Genomic DNA, 14,724 nt, shown 5'->3' with positions numbered 1-14,724 from the left:
TGCTTGTCTCACACAACTGGCACAAGCAGTAAATCCAGATATACTGTCAATCATATCCTTTTGATGTAATTACTTAGTTCATAAGTCTTTACCAACAAGCTCATCTTGAATTTCTGGATCATGCCATGAGTTATTGATTATTTTTGTAGTTTCTCTTTTGCAATATGATTTCTGCCATCCCTCTTTAAACAAGCATTTAAAAAGAAATGCATTGGTTATAGCTAATAATATCAAATATTTTTTACATGCCTGTTAAAACATATTGAATGTTGCAGGTTGATTTAAAAAAAATTTAGCCTTGGCCAAATGGGTCATTGGGTTTGAGTGTCATCCTATGCACCAAAAGCTTGCAGGTTCAATTCCCTGTCAGGGCATTATTAGGTTGTAGGTTCGATCCCTGGTCAGGGCACATGCCGGAGAGGAGACAGTCAATCAATGTTTCTCTCTCACATCGATATTTCTCTTCCTCTCTCTCTCTCCCTCCTTCCCTCTCTCCCTCTATCATTACCTGCCTCCCTCCCTTCTTCTCTCTAAAATCAATAAAAGTATATCCTTGGGGCCCTGGCCAGTTTGGCTCAGCGGTTAGAGCATCGGCCTGCGGTCCGCAGAGACCCGGGTTCGGTTCCCGCTAAGGGCACGTACTTCGGTTGCAGTTTGTCCCCGGCCCTGGTTGGTCGTGCGGGTGGCAGCCACTCGATGTGTCCCTTCACATCGATGTTTCTCTCTCTCTCTCCCTTTCTCTCTCTCCCTCCCACTCTATCTGTACAAAAAATGGAAAAATGTCCTCGCGTGAGGATAAAAAAAAAAAAAAAAGTATATCCTTGGGTGAGGATTAAAAAATAAATAAAATAAAATTTTAACTTGTAAATATGAAATAACAAAGGAATGAGCCTTCTAGATCATTGTAAATACTTCTTTAAGGAGAAAAACAAATCTATCCATACATAAATAAGAGGTAATAGTCAAGCCTTTATTTTTTTTGTGTCTAAAATGGCTTACTGGTTTAATTACCATACATGAAAACATCTATCAGAAACCTAGAAGTTGAAATGTTTTCCCCTCATATATATATAAAAAAAAATTCACCAGTTGAAATATACTGAGTTCTTTTATGTAGAATATTGTTAAAATTTAGTGTTTTGTGATAAAAACTAAAAAAGTGTTTAGACTTAAGAAGTTTTAAGAGCATGCATTATACCTTTGCTCAAATACCTATATTCATCTGAATTTCCCAAACTGTATGCAAGTTTCTAAATAAGCTAATACAAATTAATGTGATACAGTTGTATATATCAGCCTAACATAATCAGTGCTGTGGAATATATAACCAATAATACCTTCCAAAAATTTGGTTTATTTTTAATTAAAAGTAGAGAATATAGTGCCAGATATCTGATCATTTCAGTGTTTTCCGACATATATAAAAGATATACTATTTAACTATTTTGTCACTGAATGTTCCTTGGATATTGAATAAGAAAGTAGTTGTGGACCAAATCACATTGCATGTTTCTGATCAAACATAATTCCTTGTCAGTCTTATAGGTTCTTATTTGTAGGCAGTGGCTCTTTTTTAACTGCTTTTAGGATTTTCTCTTTTTCTTATGCTTTCATCAGTTTTTACTATGCTCTGCCTATGTGTGGTTTTCTTTATATTTATTCTACTTGTGTGTTTCTGGAGCCTCTTGAATCTTTGCCTTGAAGACATTCTTCGGTTTTGGAAAATTTCAGGCAATTATCCCTTCATCCGTTTTTTCTTTCCCTATTCTTTTTCCTCTCTTCTGGGACTACAATTACATGAATAATAGACCATTTGCTGTGTCTCTTACCCTCCACCCCCCTCCCTCCCCCAACCACCCCCAACCCTGCTTCATTTGTGCATATTTTCTACTGACTAATCTATCTCCCATTTTACCAATTCTTTTCTGAGCTGGGGATAAATTGCTGTTAAATACATCCTCATTTTGGTTATTTTGTTGTTTAATTCTAAATTTTTTATTTGGTACATTTTATAGTTTCCACTTATTGCTAGATTTTTCATTTTGTTTTCTATCTTAAAATTTTTTCTGTCTTTTTTTTAAATTGAATTTATTGGGGTGATATTGGTTCATTAAAAAAATTTTTTGAGCAGCTATTTTAACTTGTCAGTTAACTCTGACATCTGCATCTCCTATAAATCTGCTTTTTGTCAGTTTTTTATTTGTGTTTTGGTGTTTGTCTTGTCTTCTAGAATACTTAATATTTTTTATGGACTGCTAAACATTGAAATATGAAATATTTTAGGGATAATTTGAAGTTCTGGATATTTTTCTTCTTTCTCCAGAGATTTACTTTTGCTTTTGGCATGTGGGTAGGTTAGAGGCAGTTTACATTAATCCAGATAGGGATTCATCTGATTCTAGGCTAGGTTTCAGTCTTTGTAAGGGCTGGTCTATGTTGTTCATTCTTACTCCTCAGACATAGCCCTTCAGAGGTTCAACAGAAAGCCTGGGTGTTTACTACCTTGGTGCAACTTCCACTCCAATTTTTTTTTATCCTCACCCGAGGACACTTTCCCATTTTTTTGTTCAGACAGAGTGGGAGGAAGAGAGAGAGAGAGAAACATCGATGTGAAAGGGACACACCAAGTGGCTGCCACCCGCACGACCCAAGGCCGGGGACAAACCTCAACCGAGGTACGCGCCCCCAGCGGGAACCGAACCCGGGTCTCCCTGGACCACAGGCCGACGCTCCAACCTCTGAGCCAAACCAGCCAGAGCTCCACTCCAATTTTTATCTGCCCAGTACCATGAGACTGTGGAAAGCTTTGATTAAGCTTAGCATCTTCGGCCACTAATGAAATTAGGAAATCCCATTCAACAAGCTTCTTCAGATGCCCCAGCAGCAGCTTCTGTTTTACATCTATTGGCCAGACTGTATCATATGGCTACCTTTAGCCACTACTGCATCCCTGACTTCAAGGGAGACTAGGAAATGTTTTCCTGAACTCATAACTGCCCTCTCAAAAAACAAACAAACTTGTCTTGCTACAATCCAAATATACAGAATGACGATAGATATAAGTAAAACCTGAGCTTTTCTGTGAATGTGTTACGGAATACCAAATATTCTAAAATGTTCACAGATTTAGGTTTGATACTGAAAGGTAGCTTCAAGCAATTCTTAAAACTCTTTCATTGTTCTTTACTAAAATGCAATACACATTGATAGTAGAAACTTAAAAAATCTAGGTGAGCAAAAAGAAAAAATCTGAAATCCTACCAATGAAAGGAAACATCTATCAATGTTTTAATAGATGGAGTTGTAGTAATTTTATATAGTGACATATGTACGGTATATTTTATTTTTATAAATTGATATATTGTACACCCTATTTTGTAACTTGTTTCTTTTACTAAGTATCATGTACACATTTCCATAAAGTATACAATGAGGTAGTGTTTTGCAATTTAGAAATTGTCATTTCCTTAATTTAACTCATAATGCTTTTTAATTTTAGTGTTCCATACTAATAGTATGTGTCTTGTGTCTCTTGTTCTGTACCCACTCTTTTCTTGACCAAATTAATACACAATTTTGTTATTGTTGGCTAACACCAAAGGAATATTGTATTTAACAGCCAGTGGGAGTAATAAACATGTTAGGTAGGCTCTGACTCAATGATAATGATTCCTGGTAGAATCCCATTAAATATCTTTGTATTTCTAGGCTTGACTTGATACAGTGCTATGATTTTTTTTTTTTAAACTTCACCCGAGGATATTTTTCCATTTTTCTTCAGACAGAACAGGAAGGAGGGAGGGAGGGAGGAAGAGAGAGAGCGAGAGAGAGAAACATCGATGTGAGAGAGACACATCGATTGGTTGCCACCCACATCACCTCAACCAGGGCCAGGGGTGAACCTCAACTGAGGTACGTGCCCTTGGCCAGAATCAAACCCGGGATTCTTTGGGCTGCAGACTGATGCTCTAACCACTAAGCAAAACCAGCCAGGGCACAGTGCTATGATTTTTAGTTGTGAATGAAATTATTATACTTTTTCTCCACTCCATTTTAACAGTTTTTATTGTCTTAGAAATAGAGATTCTAGACATTCCTGAGAGACAGCTGGGAATGCCTTGTTAGCATACGATTTCTACCATAAAATGCATACATGTTAAAAATGGTAAAACTGCTTTGAGATGCAAATGTTGGTACAGTTGGCTAGGCTCTCTAAGTGACACACACATGCTGGTGTGACAGCAAACATGATTCAGAATTCTATTTGAGTAATATTACAGATTACTACAGATCATGGACCCCTTTAAGGTCGCTCTTGAATAGCAGGGGTTGTGAATATTAAATGCGGGACTAACGAAAGACATATTTTATAAATTACATATGATTTTATAAATATTTGTGCTTCAGTTTTTAGTGGAAGATTTGCTTGATTTAATTCTAAATTCATCTAATTGCTTATTTTACTACCACTGGTTCCTTTCTTTAGAGCTTAGCTTTCTCATACAGATTTTTGTGTTGAGATCCATCAATATTGCTCATCACTTACTATCTATCTAACCCCAAGCTTTGCAGTTAGTGGACCTCAGATTCACTCTTGTATAACAAATTCCCATAAAATAGTGAAGCTGATTCAGTTTAGATTTCTGTGAAAGACAATCTGAAGGGGGTTGTTTCAAAAAGGAACAGTAAGGGGATAATGAATTTTCTTACCTCTAATGAAATTACTTATATCATCAGCCACTAGACATTACACCCCTGAAATCTCCACTTGGCACCATGGGAATTTATCTTGTCAGTTGAATGGAAGTAATCCAGTACTGGATTCTTTTTTTTCTTTTATATTCACCCAAGGACATTTTTCGATATTTTGTTCAGATAGAGTAGGAGGGAGGGAGGGAGGGAGGGAGAGAGAGAGAGAGAGAGAGAGAGAGAGAGAGAGAGAGAGAGAAACATCGACGTGAAAGGGACACATCGAGTGGTCCCACCCACAGGACCCAACCAGGGCCAGGGACAAACTGCAACCGAGGTACGTGCCCTTAGCGGGAACGGAACCCGGGTCTCTCCAGACTGCAGGCTGACGCTCTAACCGCTGAGCCAAACCAGCCAGGGCCAGCACTGGATTCTTAATCCAATGCAGAATTGCTCTTAGTCAGTTTAGAATTGCTCATCACCAGTGGCAGAGTAGAAATATCAAGCTCTAGATAATATTGTTCTAAGCCTTCGTTTCATAAGAAGTTGATAGTTTGTTTTAAATGTATACTACTGAATTTTTCATCCTTTATTGATGGCTATTTAAGAAAGTACTTCTTTGCTTTCAGTATCCCATTTTTCATCAGTGCTCTTAGCCATATATTGCTATCTTTGTTTATTGTCTCCCCAAATAGATTGTGAGTTTCTTATAAGTAGTAACTATATATTATACATCTATGGATTCCTACCAACTCCCACAGTGCCTCCTAAAATATAGTAGATATTTCATAAATCCATTTTTTAAGAAAAATAAGTGTTGACAAATTGCATTATTAGTTTCATTGTTTTAAAATCGATTTCTCCTCTCTGTCTTTAAATGATACTGCCTCTGCCCTTATTGATGGTTTGTCTTTTCTAGGAAAAGCATTCTGCATTTTATTAACTTTTATTTTAAAATTCCTAAAACTTAAGTTTCATCTTTCTTTGTAATCCATGATATTTGAGATACATAAATATTTATTGAACTAGGCATAAAGTTCTTAGATTTGAATACCATGTTTGATATAAACATTTGACTGCTTCTTTCAGATTTTGATTTACACTGTTGTAGTCATTTCATGGGTACTTAATGTGGGCAAAGCCATGTGCTATGGACCACTAATATTTAGTTATTGCATAATTAATTATGAGTATCATTTGACAAAATATATACCTTTAATATTTTGTCAACAAAATAGACAACTGTTTATAATATTTTTTGTCATTATAGGGTAAAGTTCACCTTGAACTAAAACTGAATGAACTGATAACTGAGAATGGAACTGTGTGCCAGCAGCTCGTTGTACAGTAAGTCTATTTCTTTTACCAAAATCAACTAGAAATTCTCCATTTTGTAATATTTGATTCTTAAACCAACTTCCTATTTTAAATGCTTCAGAAACTTTTTCAGAAATGAAAATGCTATGCCATTTTTTTTTTTATTAAGTTGATTTTCAAATTTATTTTCTTATATCTAGTCTACTCAGGTTATAAGTCATTAATTAATTTAATCAATATAATTGAATATGGGCAAATGATAAATATAGGTAATAGGGTTTTACAGGGTCACAGATAAGTGTGTCTAACTAACTACCTGGCAGGAGGGAGGTGGAAAGGCTACCTAGTGGAGGGCCTCTAGGAACTCTGATACCACAGAGTAGAGCATTAGAGACCTTGGTGCTAAAACGAAATGCCTACCTTGAGATTACCAGTATTGATTCTCACCTACTTTGAATTCCTTTTTTCCTCTTTTGCCTTCAAGTCATTTTTTTTTAATCACACAGACTCTATCTAACCTGTTCTGAAAATCTGTTCTAGCCCAGTCCCCTACCTTTTCCCTCCCACCCAAATCCTTCCTGTGTTATTAACAAACTACCCAACATCCCTGACTTCTGCATGTTTTCTCTCTCTTTGTCTTAACTGATATCAGCTATCCCCTGAGATACTGTTTCCTCTACTGCTTTCTCAATCAGAGGCTGTTTTTTTTTGTTTTTTTTTAAGCCATAAGCCACGTACCTTAGAGCCAGGGAGTAGAATAAATGTTACTCTCCTATTGCTACTCCAGACTGTAATTTATCCTGTTAATTATGAACACTTCAGCCCCTTTGAAGCATCCTCTCTCTCTCTGTATATTTTTTTCTCCTTTTTTAAACTTATCTTAATTATTGAATATATTACAGATGTCCCTCCTTTTTTCCCCCCTTGATCCCCTCCTCCCCATTCCCATCCCCCTCCTGCATTCCCCACACTATTGTCAGTATCTGTTAGTTATGCATATATGCATATAAGTTTTTTGGTTTCTCTCTTCCCACCCCACCTCCCCACTTCCCTTTGAGGTTCCTCAGTCTAACAACCAATTTGTACTTCTTAATCCCTTCATCTTTTTCACCTACCTTTTCTCCCATCTGGCAGTCAACAAAACATTCTCTGTACCTATGAGTCTGTTCCTGTTCTGCTTGCTCATTTTGTTTGTAGATTCGATTGTTGATAGATAGGTATTTATTGCCATTTTATTGTTCATATTTTTTTATCTTCTTCTTCAAGAAGACCCATCAGCATTTCCTATAATACTAGTTTGGTGGCGATGAACTCCTTTAGCTTTTTCTTGTCTGGGAAACTCTTTTTATGTTCATCGATTCTAAATGATAGCTTTGCACGTTAGAGTAATCTTGGTTGTAGGTCCTTGCTTTTCATCACTTTAAATATTTCTTGCCACTTCCTTCTGACCTGCAAAGTTTCTTTTAAGAAATTAGCCGACAGCCTTATGGGAGCTCCTTTGTAGGTAATGAACTGCTTTTCTCTTGCTGCTTTTAGGATTCTCTCTTTGTCTTTAACCTTTTGCATTTTGATGATGCTGTGTCTTGGTATGGCTCTCTTTGGGTTCATCTTGTTTGGGACTCTCTGTGCTTCCTGGACTTGTATGTCTGTTTCCTTCACCAAGTGAGGGAAGTTTTTTGTCATTATTTTTTTAAATAGGTTTTCAATTTCTTGCTCTCTCACTTCTCCTTCTGGCACTCCCATGATGCGAATGTTGATGTGCTTGAAGTTGTCCCACAGGCTTCTTATACTGTCCTTGTTCTTTTGGATTCTTCTTTCTTTTTGCTGTTCTGATTGGGTGTTTTTTGCTTCCTTATATTCCAAACTGATGGTTTGCTTCTTGGCTTTACCTACTCTACTATTGATTCCCTGTAAATTATACTTTATTTCATTTAGTGCAGCCTTCATTTCTGACTGGTTCTTTATTATGTTCTTGAGGTCCTCACAAAGTTCCTTGAAATTCTTACTAAGTTCATTGCATGTTCTTATAAGCATTGTTTTGAACTCTGCATCTGCTAGATTGCTTATCTCTGTTTTGTTTGGTTCTATCCCTGGAGTTTTGTTCTGTTCTTTCATTTGAGACATGTTTCTTTGTCTGCTCATTTTGGCTGCCTCCCTGTGTTTGTTTCTATGTATTAGGTAGAGTTGCTATGTCTCCTTGGCTTCTGAGGGTGGCCTGTTGTAGTAGGTGTTCTGTAGGGTCCAGTGGCACAGCCTCCCTGGTCACCCAGCTGGGCCTTTAAGGTGCACCCCTCATGTGGACTTTATACTCTTCTGTTGTAATTGAGTTTTGATTGCTGTTGGCATGTCAATGTAGGGTTTCACTCAGGCTGATCAGCTGCAAGGACTGGCTGTGCCCACTAATCACCAACCTCTGACTACCTTGGAGGATCAGCTGTGCAGGGGCCCACCACACAGAGCAAGACTTACTTCAGCAGGGCTCTAGTACCCACTGAGTCCACTCATTGAGTGTATCACTTGTGGAGGTGGTTGGGTGGTAGTGCTTCGATGTGGTCTAAAGCTGTCCATTGGGTGTGCTGGCTCTGGGGCAAGGTTAGCCACTACCTGTGTTCTACCTGGGGCCACCAAGCATATGCTACAAAGCGATCTGCTGATGGCTGCTTCTTGTGCTGGGCTTGGAGATGCCTAGGCAAAACCCAGATGTGAACCAAGGCTGGCTGCTTCTAGTGCCAGGCCGAGGGCCACTTAGCAAGAGGTATGGGGCTCAGTGTGGCCAGATGCTGCTTGTTTGAGAGAATTTAGGAAAATCTATATAAATATATATTTTTATATTTATGTATTTTTATATGTACATTAAATACTGTATATAATTTACTCATTTAATTTTTTCTGAAGGGTTACGGGTTCAATTCCAGGTCAAGAGCATGTACCTGGGTTGCAGGTTTGATCCCTGGCCCTAGTCAGGTGCATGTGGGGAGCAATCAATCGATGTGTCTCTCAAATAGATGTTTCTGTCTCTTTCTCCCCCTCTCTCTTTTCTTCCCTTTCACTCTCTGTAAAAATCAGTGGAAAAATATATCCTCAGGTGAGGATTAACAAAACAAAAAAATACAAAGAGGTCCTGTGTACTCTGCACTCAGTTTCCCTCAATGGTTACATCTTATGTAATTATAATACAGTTTAGAAACCAGGAAATGGGCATTGTACAATGTGCAGTGTATTATATGTCATTTAACCACATGTCTAGATTTGTGTAACCATCACCACAATCAAGATACAGAACTATTCTGTTACCATAAAGATCTCCTTCATGTGATTTCTTTATAGTCACACCCACCCACTTCTTTCTCCACCACCATCCCTAACCTTTGGAAACCTGTAATTTGTCTTCATAGCTATAATTTTGTCAAGTATGTTACGTAAATGGAATCTTCTAGTATGTGACCTTTTGAGATTGGCTTTTTTCAATCAGATCCATCCAATTGTTGTGTGAGTTTCTAGTGGATAAAATGTAGCTGGCTTACTTTTTAAATCTACTCTTTTAAATTCTGTTTTTTTATTTAGTAAGTTTATACCATTTACTTTTAGTGTAATTATTGATATATTAGGCTTAAATCTGTCATCTTATTTTTTTTGTTTTCTGTTCCCTCTGTGTTTTCTTTTTCCTGTGGGTTACTGGAATATTTTTTAGAATTTCATTTTGATTTATCTATAGTATTTTTCAATTTATAGTATTATTTCTGTGTATAGTTTTTTTAGTGGTTGTTTTAGGTGTTATTACATTTTACCTTCTTTTAAATCCCTTTAACATCACCATTTGTAATATAATTGCCATAGATGTTTCTTCTACCTTGAGAACCACATCAAACAGTGTTGTAATTTTTGCTTCAGCCATTTTACAAAATTTAGAAAAGTTAGAAAATTGTATTTACCTATATTTTTGTTCTTTCTGGATTCTTTTTCTTTTTCATATCATAGAAGTAGCTATTATCCTCCAGACTTAGAAGCTCCCCATTGGAGCATTTCTTATACGTCAGTAAGACCATTGTCCACTGATCTTTACCACATCTTATCCGCTTCTATTTTCACTTCCCTTTGCATCTGTGCGTGTGTGTGTGTGTGTGTGAGAGAGAGATGATCTGTCACTATAATCATTTTCTTGCAGCTTCTCTAAATCCTCTGCTCTGCTCTTCATCACTCTTTTTTTTTAATCCTCACCTGAGGACATTTTACCTTTTTTTTGTTGTTGTTCAGATAGAGTGGGAGGGAGAGAGAGGAAGAGAGACAGAGAGAAACATTGACATTAAAGGGACACATGGAGTGGCTGCCTCCTGCATGACCCCAACCAGGGCCGGGGACACATCGCAACCTCGGTACATGCCTTTGACTGGAATCGAACCTGTGACTCATTGGTCCATGGGCTGACACTCTAACCACAGAGCCAAACCGGCCAGGGTCATCACTGTTATTTATCTGGAAAAATCTTAATATAAATTAGACTCTTCCTCTGTGTTCAGTCTGCACCTGAATATTGCTGGAGAAAAATCACACAGTGAGATTAATTTTGCTTTAAATTCATGACCACAAACCTTACATGGGTACTTATAACTGCCCTGGAGTTATACTGTGTTTCTCTAATGCACTACTGAGATTTTCCATCACTACAGACTGTAAATTGGACACATCTTGCTGAATATAAATCTACAAACCTGGTTTGGCATCCATTTTTTTGTCCTTATGTGATAGTAGGGGAGGTGCCTCTTCTTTTACTGGTGGTGAATTTTTCCATCTGAGCTCTAGATTCCATTTCCCTTACTGAAACACTTTGACCCTCAGATAGCCCTTTCTTGTTTCATGCACTTGACCCTCTCTTTTAGATTGTTCTTATCAACATGTAAACGTGTTCTAGGATCTCCCATCCTAGAAGACATGCCTCTCAAGGCCTCATCCTTGGACACTGACAATAATGTGGGGAAGGCAGGAGGAGGGTGGGTCGCCCTGGCCGGTTTGGCTCAGCGGTTAGAGCGTCAGCCTGCGGTCCTGAGAGACCCGGGTTCGGTTCCCGCTAAGGGCATGTACCTCAGTTGCAGTTTGTCCCCGGCCCTGGTCGGTTGTGCGGGTGGCAGCCACTCGATGTGTCCCTTTCACATCGATGTTTCTCTCTCTCTCTCTCTCTCTCTCTCCCCCACTCTACCTGAACAAAAAATGGAAAAATGTCCTCGGGTGAGGATAAAAAAAAAAAAAAAAAAAAGGAGGGGGGGTCAATGGGGAAAAAAGGGAGAAACATCTGTAGTACATTCAACAATAAAGATGAGTTAAAAAATAATAATAAATAAATAAAAGTGAAATACAAAAAAAAAGACCTCATCCTTTACCCCCCTCATCCCTATTTCTCTGTTCTCCTTTGAAGACAGACTTCTCAAAGTAAAATTGTCTAATAAATATGAGTGAGTATACACACTAGCTCTGTTCACTAGCCTAGAAACAGTGCCACCCCAGAAGCAATAAGCATGCTTAGCACCCATATTTTGGTTTCTAAATATCATTCTGTAATCAGTACTGTCTGGTAGATCTTTCTATGGTGATGAAAATGTTTTGTATCTTAACTATCCAATACAGTAGCCACTAGCTATGTGTGTGGTTATTGAAAACTTGTAATATGGCTAGTGCTAAAATAAAACTGAATTTTTAATTTTGTCTCATTTTAATTAATTTTAATTTAAATAACCACAAGTGGCTAATGGCTACATTATCAGACAGAGCTGCAGCAATAAAAAACAAACAAACTTGGACTTCTTTTTAGCAGTGGCTGATTTCAAGGCTCGGGCAGAGAAAATAATATGAGCCCAGAGCATCTGTAGACTCAGAAAGTAAGGACATGCTTAAGAAATAATGAGGGCATGTGGAAAAGACATTGAAGCCAACTTGAAGGAGCTCCAGATAACCAAATTTGAGATGATTTGAACATCAAAATGAAAAACTATAATGCTGGAGTAAAAACTGTAGAAATAAATAAATATGAGTTGATGCTACTATAAACAAATAAATACATGGGGGAGAAAGGACTGCTTTTCCTTTAAATTGAATTTTAATTAATGAATGTAGGGCAAATGATAGAGATAGAACTCACCATTGGCAAACATTACCATGATAATCAGTGCAGGGACAAATCACTGATAGTTACTAAAAAAAGGAGCATAAGTATGATAACAAGCAGCATATTTGCAGTCTAAAGAATAGCCATACAAGATGTCTGATAGAAACCACCTTAACTGACTGACCAAAGTTAATATCACCTATAATGAGATACCCAGCACCTCCTTGTACGATGAAATATGAAAGACACGAAAATGCATAATCTCAGTCTAATCATGAGCAAGCATCAGACCCATAAATTCAAATTAAGGAATGTTCTACAGAAGAACTGGCAAGATCACGGGGCAAAGAAGGAAAACTGAGGAACTGTTTTAGGATGGAGAAGACTGAGAAGATGTGACAACTAAATGCATTGTGAGATCCTGTATTGCATTCTGGACCAGAGAAAAGACACTGGTGAAATGTGTCTATAGAGCCCTGGCTGGTTAGACTCAGCAATTAGAATGTCATTTGGGAGGCAGTCAATTGATGTGTCTCTCACACTGATGTTTCTCTCTCTCCCTCTTTCCCTCCCTCCCTTCCACTCTATCTAAAACTCAGTGGGAAAATATCTTTGGGTGAAATGGGCTAGAGCTAGATCTTGAGGCTCTATGAACTTAGGAAACTTACATGAGCTTATGAAACTATTGGAAGGCTTTAGACAATAGAGTAATATGGGCAAACTTGAATTTTGGAAAGATCAGATTTGTGACAACAGTTAAGTATAGAAACTAAGAGGTGAATTTGAAATGTGTTAGGGCAATCCAAGTGAGAGATAATGGATTCTGCACCAGAACAGTAGTTATAGATATGAGAAAAGGGGACAGAGGAAGAAATATATTTTTAAAATTTGTCTATAAAGTAGTTAATATTGTTATTAATATTTTATCAGTGTTAGTTTTCTGTTTCTGTAAACTACTTTGGTTACACAAAGTGTTAACATTGGGCGATGGGTATATAAGAACTCTGGTATATAAGAACTCTATATAGTATTTTTACAACTTTTTGAAAGTCAGAAATTATTTCAAATGAAAAGTTTTAAAATTTTGTTTATACCTTGTGCATTCAGCCCAGGTCTCTTTTCTAAACTCCAAACTCATATATCAACCTGCCTTTTTGGCAAGTTCACTTTGCTGTCTCACAACATTGCAGTTTAACACATTTAAAACTGAAGTATTGATTCTCATATCTATCCAGCTTCTTCCCACAGCTTTAGCAGATGGAACCACCATCCACTTAATTGCTCAAGCCAGAATTCTGGGAGACATTTAAAATCTTTTCTCTTCACTCTCCCCACACATTGGATCCATTTCTTATTGATTCTATAAAATATTTTGTGAATTTTCTGATTTTTAATAATATCTACTGACATGCCCTTATTTCAAACTACCAACCATTTCTTACCTTGACTATTTCAATAATCTCTTAGCTGGTCTTCCACTCTGCAATCCATTCTCTTTATAGCAACCCAGAGTAGTCTTTTAAAACATAAATTAGATCATGTCATTCCCCTGCTCAAACACTTAGTGATTTCCCACTGAATTTAGAATAAAGTGCAAGTCCCTTATCTTAGCCAGCAAGATCCAGCATGCTCTGACCCTGCTTGCCTCTTTGACTTCATCTTGTGGTGTGCTTTGTCTTATGCGTAGGCTTGATGGCCTGCTCTCAGTTGCTCAGATGTGTGGCATACCCTTCCAGCTTAGAGCTCTACATCTGCTGTTCTTTTTGCCTGGAATGTCCTTGTGACTATTCTTTTTCTAGCTGATTCCTTCTGATCCTTCAAATTTCAGCTTAAATACCACTTATTCTAAAATAGGGCATTCTGTTCTTTTTCCTTCATAACATTTACTGCTATTTGTCATTACTAGTTCTTTCTTTATTGCTTATCATCTGTTTCTTCAAGTATACTTTAAGCTCCATGAAGTCAGGGACCATGTTTGTCTTACCTCATCATCTCACTGCCTGACAATAGGCACTAAATAAATCTTTGAAACAACTAAATGAAGAAAGAAGGTGACATTTGTCTTAAAGGATAAATAGAAAGTAGCTAGCCTAGAAAAAGTGCGATTTTTTTTTCCCCCCAGAAGGGAAGAACAATATAGGTAAAAGTATGGAGGCAAGATACAGCATGGTGAGCATTTGTGTTTATGTATGTGTATAATTAAAAGCAGTTTAATGTTATTTAGTACATGAAGCTTGAGTCAAAGATAGGTCAGAGATTGGTGAAATGGGCTAGAGCTAGATCTTGAGGCTCTTATGTACCTTATGAAACTTATATGAGCTTATGGAACTATTGGAAGACTTTAGACAATAGAGCAATATGGACAAACTTGCATTTTGGAAAGATCAGATTTGTGACTACAGTTAAGTATCAAAACTAAGAGGTGAATTTGAAAGGTGTTAGGGTAATCCAGAACAATAGTTACAGATATGAGAAAAGAGGACAGAGGAAGAAATGTTTAAAGAGTAGGATTACCAAAACTTACTAATTGATTAGATATAGAAAGTGAGGAAGAAAGGGAATTTATGTATGGTTTCTAGATTTCTGGATTGTGTTACTAGGTAGATGGTGGTGTTTACAAC

The 14,724-nt window shown here is 37.3% G+C and overlaps 1 protein-coding gene across 3 annotated transcripts in view; it reads left to right on the top strand.

Annotated features, from left to right (window-relative positions):
* RASA2 (RAS p21 protein activator 2) overlaps nucleotides 1–14,724 on the top strand; it is a 113,937-nt gene that overhangs the window by 46,977 nt on the left and 52,236 nt on the right. For all 3 annotated transcript variants that reach the window (XM_036266204.1, XM_036266203.1, XM_036266202.1), the window contains exon 5: nucleotides 5,960–6,036. In XM_036266204.1, coding sequence (XP_036122097.1) covers nucleotides 5,960–6,036 — 77 coding nt within the window. The remainder of the gene's footprint in view (nucleotides 1–5,959; nucleotides 6,037–14,724) is intronic.

The sequence above is a fragment of the Molossus molossus genome, unplaced genomic scaffold, assembly GCF_014108415.1.
Source record: "Molossus molossus isolate mMolMol1 unplaced genomic scaffold, mMolMol1.p scaffold_m16_p_18, whole genome shotgun sequence".
Classification (NCBI taxonomy): Eukaryota; Metazoa; Chordata; class Mammalia; order Chiroptera; family Molossidae; genus Molossus; species Molossus molossus.
Note: the sequence above shows the minus strand (reverse complement) of the source record. Positions and strands in the feature narration are given on the sequence as shown.